Here is a 16786-nt window from a genome sequence, read left to right as displayed (position 1 = left end):
TTCGGCTCATTCGGCTTGGGCCTCCTGGCCAGTATTCTGTGGGCCCCCTCCAGCTCCAGGGGCCCCTGGAAGGACCCAGCTCCCATCCGACTATTTAAGTTCTCGTTGCATCCTTTGGAAAAAATCAAGAGGTTTGTCCTGGAACTCGCCGTGCTTACTCTTCAAATGCCATTGAAGTTTTAAGGGTTTTAAACTTTCATTTGCCAGCACTTCCCTGCATATAACGCACATGGGCCTTGCATCCTGATTTGCATTGGCACAATTAATAAATCCATACCTTAAGAAATCGTCTTTATACTGCTTTGTGCCTGATTTCAGTTTCTTCTTGATGGGCTGTTCACCAGAGGCCCTTGAGCTCACACCAGCCCTGCTTTGTCCTGGTGTGGACCCTCCTGAACAGCTCACACTAACACTGCTTTGCCCTGCTGTGGATTCTCCTGAGCCACTCTCTTCAGCAGGTTTAGTTGTGAGATCCTGGCCTGTTTGTGTCTCTGGTCCTCTCTTCTTATAACAAAATGATCCATTTTAAATTTTACTGTCTTGTTTGTTTGCTGCTAACAAAATGGAGAGATCGCAATCGCGCCCAAAGCACGTGATGTTGACGTTCAGGGGGTGTGACCTGCCCTCTGCCTCCCTTTAGGCAGGAAGATTAGATAGATTAGGTAAAAAAAATCTTCTAGGAGATTGAGGAGGGGATGTGGGCGGACACCCTGGGGAGGGTGAACTCCTCCTCTTGTGCGAGGCTTGGCCTCATCCAGTTTAAGGTGCTGCACAGGGCTCACATGACCGGGACAAGGATGAGCCGGTTCTTTGGGAGTGAGTATGGTGTATTAGGTGCTCTGGGAGCCCAGCAAATCATGCCCATATGTTCTGGGCATGTCCAGCATTGGGGGAATTTTGGAAGGGCGTGGCAGGGACGGTGTCGAGGGTGGTAGGATCCAGGGTCAATCCGGGCCGGGGGCTCGCAGTATTTGGGGTTGCGGAGGAGCCAGGAGTGCAGGAGGCGAAAGATGCCGGTGTTTTGCCTTTGCGTCCCTGGTAGCCCGGCAGAGGATTCTTCAGTGGAAGGACGCGAGGCCCCCAAGCGTGGAGGCCTGTGTCAACGACATGGCAGGGTTTCTCAAGCTAGAGAAGGTGAAATTTTCCCTAAGGGGATCAGTGCAGGGATTTTTCAGGAGGTGGCAGACATTCCTGGACTTCCTGGCAGAATGATAGAAACAGGCGGGGGGGGGGGGGGAAGAGAGGGAGGGAGGGAGGGGTTTTGTTGTTTTGTATTAAAGGGACGGGCATAGTTGTTCTGTGCCAATGTCATAGTTTATCTCTTCCGCTGTTGTTGGGGGTGGGGGGGGGGGGGGGTACTGTCTTTTTGTTGTTGATATTATGCTAAAAATTTGAATAAAAATTATTAATAACGGCGGCTGCAAGCGGCCTTCAAAATGGCCGTGAACATATTTTTAAAAATCGGCCGCATTGCGCATGCGCGCCCGATCATTGGTATGCATGTGCACCGATGATCGGGCGCGCATGCGCAATGCGGGTGGTTTTTAAAAAAAATATGTTCGCAGCCATTTTGAATAAAAGCCGGCTGCCGCGGCTGATTCGCGCGATCGGGAGCGCCGCGAAGGACGGCTCCGCGACCCTCCCCACACCCGCCTGCGACCCACCCACTGGTCGCGTCCCAGAGTTTGAAGAACACTGATGTAGATGGTGGACAGGCCGGAGGGGGGGGGGGAAAGTCAAGAGGTGTGTCACTCGCAATAGGATTCCTAGCCTTTGAAGTACCTTAGTAGTGACAGTATTAATGTGGCCAGTCCAGTACAGTTTCTGATCAATGGTAACCCCAGGATGTTGCTTGTGGGGATACAGCCATGGTAATGCCATTGAATGTCAAGGGATGGTGGTTAGATCCTCTCTTGTAGCAGTTGATCATTGCCTGGCATTAATGTAACTTGCCCCTTGTCAGCCCAAGCCTGGATATTGCCCAGGTCTTGCTGCATTTGGATATGGACAGCTTCATTATCTGAGCAGACGCAAATGGTGTTGTACTTTGTGCAGTCATCCACAAACATCCCCACTTCTGACCTTATGATGGAAAGGAGGTCATTAGTGAAGTAGCTGAAGATGGTTGGACCTAGAACTCTACCTTGAGGAAGTCCTGCAGTGATGTCCTGGAGTTGATATGATTGACCTCCAACCGCCACAACCATCTTCCTTTGTGCCAGGTGTGACTCCAACCAGCGGAGAGTTTCCCCCCTGATTCCCATTGATTCCAGTTTAGCTAGGGCTCATAGATGCCATACTCAGTCAAATGCTGCTTTGATGTCAAGGGCAGCCACTCTCACCTCCCCTCCCAAGTTAAGTGTCTTATTTGTAGGCTGTTGACCAGATAACCTAGAGCACTGCAGAGAGCTAATGCTAGGACTGCTCTGTCCTGCCCTGGACACTCCTCAGCAGCTCTCTCCAGCACATTCAGAGGTGAGATCCTGGCCAGTAGATATTCTGCCTATTTGTGTCACTGGCCGGCTACTTCTTGTAACAAAACTATTCATCTTCAGTCCTATTGCCTTGCTTGCTAGCAGCTAGAAAATTGAAGAATCTCCCTCCATGATTTGGTGCCAAAAGCACTTGTATACAGAGCGCATGATGTCAAGTGTACATGCAGGGCGCTGCTGCCGCTCATGGTTGGAAGACTGCACACAGCCTCAATTTGTTCTCATTTAAAAGATGGCAGCGGACGCCATTCTCAATAAAAGCAGACCAAGCAAGCCAGCAGCATGGTTCGATTCCCGTACCTCCCCGGACAGGCGCCGGAATGTGGCGACTAGGGGCTTTTCACAGTAACTTCACTGAAGCCTACTTGTGACAATAAGTGATTAAGGGGCTGTTTAGCTTACAGGGCTAATCACTGGCTTTGAAAGCAGACCAAGGCAAGCCAGCAGCACGGTTCGATTCCCGTACCAGCCTCCCCGAACAGGCGCCGGAATGTGGCGACTAGGGGCTTTTCACAGTAACTTAATTTGAAGCCTACTCGTGACAAGCGATTTTCATTTCATTTTCATTTCAGACAGGGGCTCCGTTTAATGTATCAACCGAAAAGACCTTCAACAATTTGGTACGAAAGAGAAAATGCTGGAAAATGTCAGCAAGTCTGGCAGCATCTGTAGGGAGAGAAAAGAGCTAATGTTTCGAGTCCGATGACTCTTTGTCAAAGCTCAACTTCAGATGATCAGCCCCACCTCGACCCATTTGTTTTCATTAAATTTTAACTGTCTTTTACCATTTCTTTCTTTCTTAATATACATTTTATTCCCCCCCCCCCCCCCCCCCCCCCCCGCAATCTTATCCACCTTTCCTGCACCTTTCTCCTCTTTGCTTCTCCCTTCCCCTCCCCCCACATCTATAGTTCACCCTCTGATGTTAGTTTCCCTGCTGTTTGACCTTTCACATCTTTTGTCCTCTCTGGGGACTGCCATTAATTAGCACTCCTTTCCCTTGGTTGCCATTAGCACCCGGTTTCCCAAGGATTCTGTGGCTATGACTCATCTTTCATTCTCACTCCACAGTATAAATATTTTCCACTTTGTCTGTTAGCTTTGACAAAGAGTCATCGGACTCGAAACGTTAGCTCTTTTCTCTCCGTACAGATGCTGCCAGACTTGGAGATTTTACAGCATTTTCTCTTTCATTTCAGATTCCAGCATCCGCAGTAATTTGCTTTTATTCAACAATATGGTATTCAGACCTTAAGTATTGCACTTGGATGTAAGCCTAAATTATGTTCTGCAGTCCCTTTGGTCCCATCTATGACCTTCTAATTCAGATGCGAGGGTGTTATCAACTGAGCCATGGTTGACACATGATATTTATGCAGCATAGTTGTTTAATAGCCCTGCTAATCACACCATTTATCATGTAAAATGCAATATTCTTATTCGGCAGAAAAATATCAAATCTACTTATGTTTATTTACTTCTGCCACTTAAGGTGGTCAGGGATAAAGTTTGCTTCTGCTTGATTAGCCTGTTGGTCTGCAACAATTTTGAGGAGGTAACTAAGGGCTGATGAGGGTAATTCTGTTCAAGTAGTGTATATTGACTTTTAAAAAGCATTTGATTCAATGCCACACAACAGACTTGGCTACATGGAATAAAGGGGACAATCGCAATATGAGTAAAAAATTGGCTGAACAATATGAAGCAGAGAGTAATTGTTCAGTGGATATTTTTCAGGCTGAAGGAAGGTTTCTAGTGGTATTCCCCATGGGTTGGTATTGGGACCATTCTTTTCCTATTATATATTTGTAATCGAGATCTAGGTGTGCAAAAGAAAATTCTAAAGTATTGTGAACTGTGAGGAGGACAGTAGAACCTCAAGGGGACATGAACAAGTTGGTGGAGTGGGCAGATAGGTAGCAGATGAATTTCGGTGCTGAGAATTATGAAGTAATTCATTTTGGGTGGAGGAACACCGAGGCAATGAGCTCGATCGAACGGCCTCATTGGGCCTGACTTGGTGATGCGGTGAGGCCATTATTAGCGATGCTCGAATGCCTCCCGAGATTGCGATGTTGCAGTCTGGATGTCGCCTTCACTGGGCAGTTGGACTCACTTAAATGTATCGGTGCCCGATGCTACTGAGGCCCAAGACCGATTGCCCGCACCTGGGAGACCTCGATATAGTGCCGTTTAGCACTGGTCCTCACAAACGTGGAACAGGCACAACAGCACCTGGGGTCTCCCAGGTCATCTCAGGCCCCCAGGTGGTCGGGCTCTGGCAGGGTGGTACCCTGGCACTCTCACTGGCACCTGGGCATCTTGGCATTGTCACCCTGGCAGTGCTTCCCTGGCACTACCAGGATGCCTAGGTGGCACTGCCAGGTTGTCGGGGACAATGCCAGGCTGGCATGGGTGGTAAAATAAATGTTCAATTGCTCGATGGTTACCCGGGAAGTGATCAATGCCATCTTGTGAACCTCCAGCCACTTCGAATGGGTGTCAACCATAATGAGAAACATCAAACTCAAGAAGGGGCCAGCAAAAGCAGCGGGTACGCAAGCCCAAGGGCGCCCGGCCACGCTCAAGGGTGTAGAGGTGCCGCTGTGGGGAGCGTCTGGTGCTCTTGACAGATGGAACACTGCTGGGCCAATATCTCTACATCCGTGTCCAAAACTGGCCACCAGATGTATCTTCTCACCAGCATCTTCAATTTGGATACTCTGGGATTTCTGCTGTGAAGGTCCTTCAATACGATGGCCTGTCCCTAAACAGGGACAACAACCTTGGTTCCCCACAGGAGGTTGCCGTCCTCCACTGTCAGTTCTGACAATTCTGAGGAGAAGGCCTTCAACACCCCTGGTAGCTGTGGTTGCTGCCCACAAATGGCAGCAAATGACACACCTTGGCAAGTACAGGGGGTAGGTTTGCATCCTGTCATGAACACACGAGGCAGTGATGGGCAAGGAGTCCATGAAATTCAGGGCAGCAATCATTTTGTCCCCTCTAGGAGGGTTCACAAACTCGAGCTGCAGGGGAAGAGGGATCAACGCATCAGCATGTGCAATCTGGGTCCCTGGGTCGTGCTGAAAAGAATATTCATAAGCAGCCAATAACAAAGCCCAGTGCTAAATCCTCACACACTATTGGTGGAGTTGCTTTGTCTTCACGGAGGAGGCCTAGCAATGTCTTGTGATCGGTGACAAAAAAAATGGTGGCCATAGACGTGTTGATGAAATCGCTTGACATCAAATACAACCTTTTTCGATGTGGACATATTTCCTTTCAGCCGCAGCCAGCATCCTGGAGGCAAAAGCGATTGGACGGTCAAGGCCATCGTGCATCCGATGGGATAGAACCGCCCCAATGCCATAAGGAACATATGACCATTCACCAGTCGCACCTGACATACAACAGCTTTGAAGAGTTAAAATATGTCAACATCTCTGAAGAAGAAACCGGCGCTTCATCTTTTTAAATGCTGCACCCTGGGCCTTGCTCCAAACCAAAGGCTGGCACTTCTTCATGAACAAGTGGAGGGGGGCAAGGATGTAGCTAAATTCGAAATAAATCGGCCATAGTAATTTAGTAAAAAGGAGCGAAGCTCCATGGCCTCCTACGGAGCGTGGGTCATTTTGATTGCCCATACCTTCTCGGCGACCAGGTGCAGACAGTCACAGTCCAACCGATCTCCCAAATATACTACTTCTTTTGCATGAAACACACACATTGCGCAGCACAGGTGGACCCCATATTTAAAAAACCATTTCAACGTGACCTTGTGGTTCTGCAAATGTTCTTGTTCCGTGGCCCCTGTGACTAACACTTGTCTAAGTAAACCGCAATTCATGGCAAACCATGCAGTTTTCATGACGTTCTCCATGACGTGCTGGAAGACTGCGCATGCTGAGGATATTCCGAACGGAAGCCGGGTGTACTCATCGATACAATTATGCGGATTAATCATGACATACTTCCCTGAGGGATTATCAAGCTCCAGCTATAGCCGTCGCTCGTGTCCAATTTCATGAATGTACAGCCACTGGCCAATGTTGCAAAGAAATCCTTGATGCGCCTTAAAGGGTGATCACCATCAATTTATATTCACCACAGAGGCAAACTGTCTTATCCGCCATCATTACAGGGACCATTGGTGCCGCCCAATTAGCAAAGCGCACAGGCCAAATAATGCCCAACCTTTCTAAACGGTGAAGTTCAGTCACGACCATTTTCACTATAGTGTAGGTAACTGGGCAGGCACAAAAATATCAAGGCTGGGATTCTGGGTCCACCTGGATTTTGGCCCCTTTGGTGGTACCCAAACCAGGCAAGAAAAACATCGGGGAACTTGCTCAGCACCCTACACAAACTGCCAAACTACACTTGGAGGATATGCTGCCAATTCATATGCAGCTGGTGTAGGCAGCCACGGCCCAACAAGCTAGGGACGTTTCCTAGCACAACCACAGAAATTACCAATCCTGTATCCCGCTCCATTTGGAACATATGACCATTCACTTGTATTGGAACATGAATAGGGGCGACACGGGACTCTGTCAAACAGTTCAACTGCATCTCAACCTCATCTTCTGCCTCGTCCGGGTTATCCAAATGCAAGGCAGCCCCGGGACTGACCCCTTACCCCAATTGGGGCGCCTGGAGCACTGGCCCTCCTACTGCCTATGGGCCCCTCTCGACCGGCATCCATAATTCGCACACAGGCCAGAATCACCTTCAGCAGCATTAGGGAACGCCGCACTTCTCGGCGGCTAGCTCTATGCCCAATGGCCAAAGTTGCTGTGGCATTCAGACCGAGCCACAGGAATACCATCTGAGGGAGACGCCCCAAAACATTCACCGTCATACTTTGTACTACTTTGATGCCTCGTTCCACCCTTTCTTGGGACAGGGAGAGAATAATAATAATCTTTATTGTCACAAGTAGGCTAACTGCAAAGAAGTTACTGTGAAAATCCCTCAGTCGCCACACTCTGGTGCCTGTTCGGGTACACTGGGGAGAATTAAGAATGTCCCATTCACCTAACAAGCACATCTTTCGGGATTTTGGGAAGAAACCGGAGCACCCGGAGGAAACCCATGCAGACACGGGGAGAATGTGCAGACTCCCCACAGACAGTGACCCTAGTGGGAATTGAACTCTGGGCCAAGGCGCTGTGAAGCAACAGTACTAACCACTGTGCTACCGTGCCGCCCACTGAAAAGTTAGGGAGACTTCGCCAAAGCCTTTTCTGAGTTTTCATATTATTGATACTGCAGACCAGGCAATCGCGGAGCATATTGAACAAAACAGTTCCATACTCTCAAAACCTGGCTACCGGCTAGCTTCTGTAGCGGCGATACGAAGTCCGTGACGGATTCACCAGTGAACCCCTCTGCTGTATTAAACCAATATATTTAAATGATTATCGACGGTGTTGGGTTGGTGTTGCGCCACAAGTGTCACGAGTTGGTCCCAGGATATTACACACTGGTTATGTAGTTTGCCAATGTGAGGAAATATCTGTAGTTATTCTGGGTGACCAACAGGTGTATCCATGAGCAGAATGCTTGTTTATTGAATCGGGTACAGAAAATCAACCTGCTTGCAATGAAGTTGAGTATTTGCTTTTCTATCTTTGAAGCCTGGTCTGTTATCAGTTATGCCTGTAGAGACATCACAGGTTCAGAATAAACATGACAATTGTTGCCCCATTGTTTTTCAGCTTTTTAAGTTTCAGGCTGTAGGTTTCCGGTGACGGCAGGCGGGAGGCAGCTGCACACTGGAGGGCTCCCGCTCGGGAATTAAAATTTTGGGGTTTTAATGCCAGGTCCCGGGGGCAATGGATGCTGAAAAAGCTGTAAGAAGGCACAGGGAGGAGAAATGTCCAAGTTTGGGAAAAAAAAACAGCCGTGAAAAAGGGGGTTAATGAAAGTCCGCCAGTGAGTCAGCGCAGGAACTGTAAGGAAAGCGGAGGCTGGGGCACCGGGGAGGCCGCATTGCTCGCAGCAGAAGAAATGACCACAGTGATGGCTGTGGAACTTGAAAAACAGTTCACAAAGCACATGGAAGTGATGAAGAAGGAGATGGGGGCAGTATTCAAAGTGCTGGTGGAGGAGGCGATTGCCCCGGTGAGAGCGGTGGTATCGAGCACAGTGCCAGAGGTCCGGGAGCAAGGTGAGACACTGAAGGAAGTGGAAGAGACATTATCGCGGCACAGTGATCAACTCACCTCAGTGGGGAAGGAGCTGCGGAGACCAATAAGGGTCTGCTAGCCAAAATGGAAGACCGGGAAAACAGAACTAGGCAGCAGAATCTGAGGATCATGGGTCTGCCCGAAGGGGTGGCAGGCCCGAGGCCGATGGAGTATTTTGCTACGATGTTGGCGAAGCTATTGGGGGAGGGGGACGATCCCTCTTGATATGAACTGGATACCAAAGGCAAGTGAGCCGCCAAGAGTAGTAACTGTGTGTTTCCTTAGGTATAGCATGAAGGAGAAGGTCCTGTGCTGGGCAAAGCAGAAGTGGGTGGTGCAGTGGGCTAGAGCTGGTATACGCATGTACTAGGACTTTATGGTGAAGCTGGCGAGGCGGTGAGCTGCCTTCAGCCAGGTAAAGAAGGCACTGTACAACAGGAAGGTGCAGTACGGCATAATATATCCAGCTAAGTTGAGGGTGACCTACAAATCCAAGAACTTTTATTTTGGGACGGCAGAAGCGGCAGAGGAGTTTGCGAAGGCAGAAGGACTGTGGCAGAATTGAGAAATGGGACTGAGAGTTTTGTTTTATTTGATGCTTATTTGTCAGGTAGGTCGTTGTTTGGGGGGTGGTGGGAGGATGTGATCGATGTTGTTGATAAGGGGATTGACATTGTATTCGTTATCGTTTACTGTTTGTCGGTGGGGTATAAATTCTGAAGAAAACGTGAAAATGGAGAATAAAAAAATATTTTAAAAAGAAAAAAGTTTCAAGCTGTTGTGGCCAGCAAGAATTCAACAATGTGTGGCATATAATGTTAGTCAAAATTTTGATTGACGGTCTGTAAAATCTTAATTTTTTTCAGATAAAATGCAGGGAACAGGCTAATTTCTTTACTGCTACCTTAGCTTTTGAAATTGTTTTTCGCTTCTGTACATTACATATAACTAATAAATAGGTTGACAAATTTTTTAAAGTTCTCAGTCATTATATGCTGAAGTCATAAATTGAGTATCACTGAAAAAGACACATGTCAAAGCTTTTCATCTTGTACTCATCTGGACATCTGCATGAATACCAAATGTAGAACAAACAGTGCAGAAGGAGGTCATTCGGCCCATCGAGTCTGCACCGACCCACTTAAGACCTCACTTCCACCCTATCCCCGCAACCCAATAACCCTTCCTATCCGTTTTAGACACTAAGGGCAATTTATCATGGCCAGTCCACCTAACCTGCACGCCTTTGGACTGTGGGAGGAAACCGGAGCACTCGGAGGAAACCCACGCAAACAGTGGGAGAACGTGCAGACGCCGCACAGACAGTGACCCAGCAGGGAATCGAACCTGGGACTCTGGCGCTGTGAAGCCACAGTGCTATCACTTGTGTTACCATGCTGCCCATGTAAAGGAAACAACAATTTATACTTCATGAGAAAACAGTTCTGATTGGCAGAGGCGTTGCCATGGAGAATGCACCAGTTAACTGAGGACTAACATTTAAATTCAAGCCTGCTGGTTGACAGGCGATACTAGAGTTCTCTACCACCAAACATCGATATGTCAAAAACTATTACTAAAGTACAATTTGGGAAGCAATGTAGTCACTGAAATAATTTGAAGAAAATTGTAATTTGATTGGTTTGTGGTACTTAATTTGTAAATTACATCAATAGGGGCAAAATTGTGGAATTTGATCACTTTTTTTTGCCTCTTATGACACTATCTATTCATTTACAAGTCATGATTTTTATGCCCAACAGACAGATTTGATATGTGACATGGTTACATTATGAATATGTAACAAATACAAGGTTTTTATCATTCAAGGGATGTGGGCTTCGCTGGCTAGGCCAGCATTTATCACCCATTCCCTAATTGCCTCCGAGAAGGTGGTAGTGAGTGGACTTCTTGAACTCCTGCAGTTCATGCGGTGTAGGTACATCCACAATGCTGTTAGGGAGGGAGTTCCAGGCTTTGGATGCAGCAACAGTGAAGGAACAGTGATATATTTCCAACTGGTGAGTGGCTTGGAGGGAAAATTTCAGGTGGCAGTGTTCCTCATATCTACTACCCTTGTCTTTCTATATGGTGATGATTGTGGTTTGGAGTGTGCTGGCTAAGGACCTTATTATTAATTATGTGTGTGATCAGGAAATTTAAAATGCAATACTTTTAGGTTGGAATAAGGCTGAACAAATCTAAGAGTCAAGTAATTAATAATTAAATCAGTTAAATATATTAATGCAATGTATCTCTAATTGTTTGGATGCTTCAACCTTTACATATTTTACTCTCACTGTTAAAACCGAGCTAATGGAACTTGGTTAATCCTCTCAGTGGTGTTAAGATATCTGCATAATTAAAAGCTTTAATAGTGCATTAAATATAAATCTGTAAATTGGCATTAAAATCAGTTCAAGGCTAAATAAAGGTCCTTGTCACACTCTTTCGATTAATAGTTTTAAATTGGAATATAACAATATTAATTCAGCAAAGTAAAGTTCAGGAAAGATTCCATAGAGAAACGGCCAGTTCAGATGCTAATTTAAGCCAATCAAGCTGCTCCGTTTATTTATTTTCCCAGGTGGCTCAAGCTGAATAGACAACCATATAAATATTTTTTTAAATACCAAATTTATTAAAATAAATGAATTGTATGGGCAAGTTTATTTCCAAAATCCCTGTGAGACCCTCTTTTTTCCACAAATTGCTTCCCCTTTGTCTGTAGCCTGGAATTAGTTCTGCTTCAGCCCAAATCAGAAATTCAATCTTGAAATCAACAAAATGGGGCAGCTTACAATTTCCAACTCCATGGAAAAATGGCAGCTGTGGTATGGTCCACTAGTGTTGTGGACCAACAATACCTAGAATATATTACATGACAATCAAAGAAATCGATCCTCCATCTGGGCTGCATCGTTCCAGCTTGTTGACAATTATTTGAGAGAAAGACTTAAGCATTTTGAGAGTGAAATTCGACCAGCTAGAGAGCGCAACAATGATTTTTCATCTGGCTTTCAGACAAAGTTTACAAAATAATATTAGTGAAGCACAAGTGCCAGGCACTGACCATCTCCAACAAAAGACAATCTTAACCATGTCCCCATGACATTTAATGGCATTACTGTTGCTGAATTCTCCCACTATCATCATGCTTGGGGTTACCATTAACCAGAAACTGAATTGGACCAGCCATATAAATACCATGGCTGCAAGAGCAAGTCAGAGGCTGGGAATTCTGCAGCAAATTCACCTCCTGACTCCCTAAAGCCTGTCCACCATCAACAAGGCAAAAGTCAGGAGTGTGATGGAATACTCTCTACTTGCCTGGATGGCTGCAGCTCCAACAACACTCCAGAAGCTCGACACCATCCAAGACAAGGCAACCCACTGGATTGGCACCCCATTCACCATCTTCACTAAACCCCCCCACCACCACACAGTGGCAACAGGCGGTGGGATTCTCCACCCCGCCGTGCCACATTTCTGCCTCAACCCACCGGCGGGATTCTCTGTTAACGCCGGCCGCTCAATGGAGCTTCCCATTGTGGGGCAGCCCCACGCTGTCGGGAAACCCCCAGGCTGCCGGCAAAACGGAGAATCCCGCCGGCGGAGAACTCCGTCCCGTATGTAGCACAGCTGCTACATACAGTGTGTACCATCTACAAGATCCAATGCAGGAACTCACCAAGGTTCCTTTGACAGAACCTTCCAAACCCATGACCATTACATTAAGAATAAAGATGATGTGGATATGCTGGTGTTGGACTGGGGTGAGCACAGTCAGAAGTCTTACAACACCAGGTTAAAGCCCAACAGGTTTGTTTCAAATCACTAGCTTTCGGGTCATTGCTCCTTCCTCGGGAGAATGAAGATGTAGGTTCCAGAAACGTGTATATATAGGCAAAGTCAAAGATGCCAGACAATACTTTGAATATGAACATTTGCAGATAAGGATAAAGGCAACAGATGTATGGATCACAATTCCCTCCAACTCAGCCTGACTTGCTGTCCTTCACTGTCGCTGGTCAAAGTTCTGGAACCCCCTTCCTTACAGCAGTGTTGGTATACAGAAACCACATGGACTGTACTGGCTTATTGCCTCCTTGAGGGGGAAATAAAAATCAACACCTTGAGAAATACTTTTTACTGCGTTTTGCTCAGCCTTTGTTACTAAAATTGTTTTTAAAAGTTGGTTTAAGGTAATTTCAGAATTTGCAGCTCTCCCTACCAGTGTGGCACCTGAGCTATGGACTCAGTTTTTTACAGTGCATGTGGTTGCTCTGTGGGATATGTAATAGGCTGTGCCAGTTATTGTGGTCCTGATTTATCGTTGACCTTGAAATGCTATTAACGAATCGATTTTGCAGTGGAAATATAGCGCAATGTGAACACTGAACTGAAGTGTCAAATTAACAGCAATAGTTGGCGAACGTGTTTTCCAGCAAATTCAGATCCAAAAAAGATTTTTAAAGAGTTAACTCATAAACATGTTTCAAATGTATGTGCAAGAATAATTATAATATTATTGCCTTCTAAAAAATGAATTTCAACTTTAAAGAGAAATTTAATCTTTCATAATACTAAAGCCTCAATCAGTGATTGATGCTTTGGGACCAGGAGGAACTTAAAACACTGGTAGAATTATTTTAGCATCAAAGCCGTTTTAATTTGGATACTTGCATGTTTGAATTAGTACATTACTCCATTTGTGAAGCTGAATAAATTGTATTATTTGATGAAATGGGGAACCTTTATGAATCTGCAATGTAGAGGAGGAAGATATTATTATTTCAAATTTAAATTGATTCTATTTTCTCAATTTGCAGTGATGGGGAAGTAATTTTGAGCATATATAGTTTATCTTATTATAATATTGTGATGTCACAAGGGGCTGGTCGTTGTGGTAAGCGGGGTTGTGTTGACTCAGTTCAATAGCTCACACAGCTATCCAAATCCAAAACTCAATGCTTATTATAAAGGTCTTCAGATACTCAATAACACAGTAAAGAAAGGAAATTAAACATCTAGCTCTTCGTCACACCTAACTTTACACACACTATTTCCTATTTAACCTGGACAGCTAATCCATTTCCCAGGGAAAACTCAACATGGTATATAATGGTGACAGTCAGATTACCAGTACCAGTTCTCATACAGGCCAAAGTTCAATCCAAATCAGGGTTTTCGTAGAGTCGGAGGTCAACAACAAACACACAGCAATGTCTTAATTCTCCAAGTCACCTTCCTTGCATTCACCAAATTGGCTGCCCCCTCTTCCCCACCCCCCAGCAGTACTGAGTGCTCTGCTTATATAGTCTAGCAAGGCTATGCAGCTGATCCTCTTTGCTGGTTGCTTATGGGGATTTTTCCATCAATCTGCCATGTGACCAGCGGATTGACTTCCTGTGGCCGTCATGGTAGGGGGAAACTCTGTCAGGCATCAGGAGAATCTTATGAGAAAAGTACCGTTCTTCCAGCACACAATCCCTTGTGACATTACCAATGTTGTAATGCATTGTACAGCCAAACTATGAATTTAAATCAGAAATATAAAAGAAGTTTGCCTCTATCAAAATATATTTCAAAAACTGTTTTAGTTTACCCTTCAGACATTGATGGCTGGTTTATCTACTTTATTAGATTTATGATATTTCCCTTTTTATCTATTTTCCCAGTCAAAAATTCAGTTAGTTAAAAGTTGTAGAAGTCTCAACTGTTTCAGAAAATAGTAATAGGATGAAGAGGAACATTTCACCACTGTTTAAATGATATGACGGTTTTCAGAAAAGAACCTGCTTAGAATTATCAATTTGTACAAGGGTTGTAGGCTAATTCTGGGGAAGGACAAGGTATCGCTTTAGGGGATTAAGGCAAAGTGGGAGGAAGAGTTGGGGGAGGGTAAGGAGGAGGGGTTGTGGTGTGAAATGCTCCGGTGGATGAATGCCTTAACTTTATGCGCGAGGTTGGGGCTGATACAGTTGAAGGTGGTGTATAGGGCGTACCTCACAAGGACGAGGGTGAACCAACTGAGGGAGTGGAGGGTGTTTGTGAACGCTGTGGGAGGAGCCCCGCAAATTACGTTCATAATTTCATCCTGTCCAAAACTGCAGGGGTATTGGAGGGATGTCTTCAGGGTAATCTCAAAGGTGATACATCTGAGGCTCAAACCAGGTCCCTGGAAGCCATATTCAGGGTGTTGGAACAGCCGGGGTTTGAGGTGGGTGCGGAGGCAGTTATCTTAGCCTTCGCCTTGCTGATTGCCCGAAGGCTGATCCTGTTGTGATGAAGGTCAGCTTCTCCGTCCTGTGCCTCGGCGTGGCGAGAGGGACCTGCTGGAGTTCTTATTGCTCGAGAAAGTGAAGTTCGAGTTGAGGGGAAAGTTGGAAGGGTTCTACAACTCGTGGGCTTTGTTTCTCATGCATTTTCAAGGATTGGATGACATCGGACATTAGGGTGTGGTGGTTGGAGGGGGTGGTTTGGAATGTATAGGTTATTGGTGATTATGTATGGGATGATGGTGGATTCTTGATTCTTTTTCTTTTTTGTTTTGTATTTAAAATGTCGTGGGCCCTTTGGGGGTGGGAAGGATGAAGGGATTGTTAGCCAGGGGATTGCCATTGTATTTGTTATTATTGATTAGTTGTTGGTGGGTGTAAATGATGAAAATAATCATGAAAAAGGAGGAGAATAAAAATATTTTAAAAAAGAATTCTCAATTTGGATAAAATAAAGTAGAATGAAGAAAGTTGTAAATTTTGATTGTAAAGACATTCCCATTTATGCAGTTTTCATAGAATAATGTTCTGTAAATTAATCTGAACCTATTTTATATGTTGCAATTGCAGCACCAAATATTCAAAAAATTGGTAATTTCGTTTTGAAAGTTTCTTATGCTAGGCATAAGAATCCAGGGGGGGAAAAAATCAATGCGTGAGCCATGTCAATTGGAGATGGCATTCCGTATTTCATCAGGTACAAAAAATAGATGCAACACCTAACTGTCTAAAGAAAGAACATTGTGTGAGATGCTTCCCATAGAGCTGCTGAGAACTGGTCAACTGAAAATTTCAATATTGAGATTGATAAATTTTGTTCTAAAGGTTATTTGGGAATCAAGATAACTGGAGATGTGACACAGGTCAGCCAAGCCTTTTATTAAAAACTGTATATTCTCCTTTTTGTGATGTGGCAATCAGTTTTACTGCCTCATTGTTGTGATTGAAATGTGAAAGGAGCTGTGCTTATCAATGTTTTATTCAATTTTATTGGACATGTTGGTTATCCAGTCTTGTATATTAGATTTGTCTAAACTTCAATTTATTCCCTTTTAGTTTTAATGGTGATATGATACCTGATGTATTTGGAACCATCAAGGGGAACACAAGGCCACAGATATGTTCATTGATTGGAAGGTAGGCACTGGCATTCACATTGCATTACATAGAATTTGTTATTTTTCAAAATAAATTTGACAGTTATTTCCCACCTGATACAAATAGTTAAAGGCAGATAATCAAATATTGTTCAAGTTTATCTGTGGTTCTGTTAATTAGAAGAAATAAATCATTGATCAAACAATTAAACTCCACTTTTAGATATTAATTATTCAGGTGAAAAGGGAATTTCATTATGGATAGACTATGACATTGCATGCGGTACACCACAAACATGTTTTAAATTGTACAAAATCCAGTTTTGAGCCACGTAATAACCAAAGATTATAAAAGAATATACTTTGGATCTTCTAAATTATTGGAGCAAATTGACATGGCCTGTTTGGCTCGGGAAATTGAGTACTTTCCGGAGAAAATGAGCTTGTGTATCCTCATTTGACAGTGTTGTGCTTTTGTTATTACAGGGAATTGAAAACTTATCTCACAGCACTGCTATCTTCTTGAACGTGTTGTTTATAGGATTACCCATTTCTGGAAGTTCTGTCACGTGACATCCAGTTGAATGCTATTCGGTTCAGTTTGCAAATGTTATTCCATTTGCTTCGGATAGATAATTGCTCTCAGGAAGACTGATAGGAAATTGTGTTTCAGGATGCAAATGCAAAAGTTGGTCTTTGCAAACCAGTCACTGCCAAAGCAC

General features: G+C 44.8%; 1 protein-coding gene across 1 annotated transcript in view; it reads left to right on the top strand.

Annotated features, from left to right (window-relative positions):
• The window catches only part of itfg1 (integrin alpha FG-GAP repeat containing 1), a 357461-nt gene that overhangs the window by 50034 nt on the left and 290641 nt on the right, over window positions 1–16786 (top strand). Inside the window, exon 5 of the mRNA XM_038806657.1 lies at window positions 16024–16104. Within this exon, the coding sequence (XP_038662585.1) occupies window positions 16024–16104 (81 nt within the window). The remainder of the gene's footprint in view (window positions 1–16023; window positions 16105–16786) is intronic.

This window comes from Scyliorhinus canicula, chromosome 9 (assembly GCF_902713615.1).
Source record: "Scyliorhinus canicula chromosome 9, sScyCan1.1, whole genome shotgun sequence".
Taxonomy (NCBI): domain Eukaryota; kingdom Metazoa; phylum Chordata; class Chondrichthyes; order Carcharhiniformes; family Scyliorhinidae; genus Scyliorhinus; species Scyliorhinus canicula.
The sequence above is the reverse complement of the archived record's forward strand: the minus strand, read 5'-3'. Positions and strand labels throughout refer to the sequence as shown.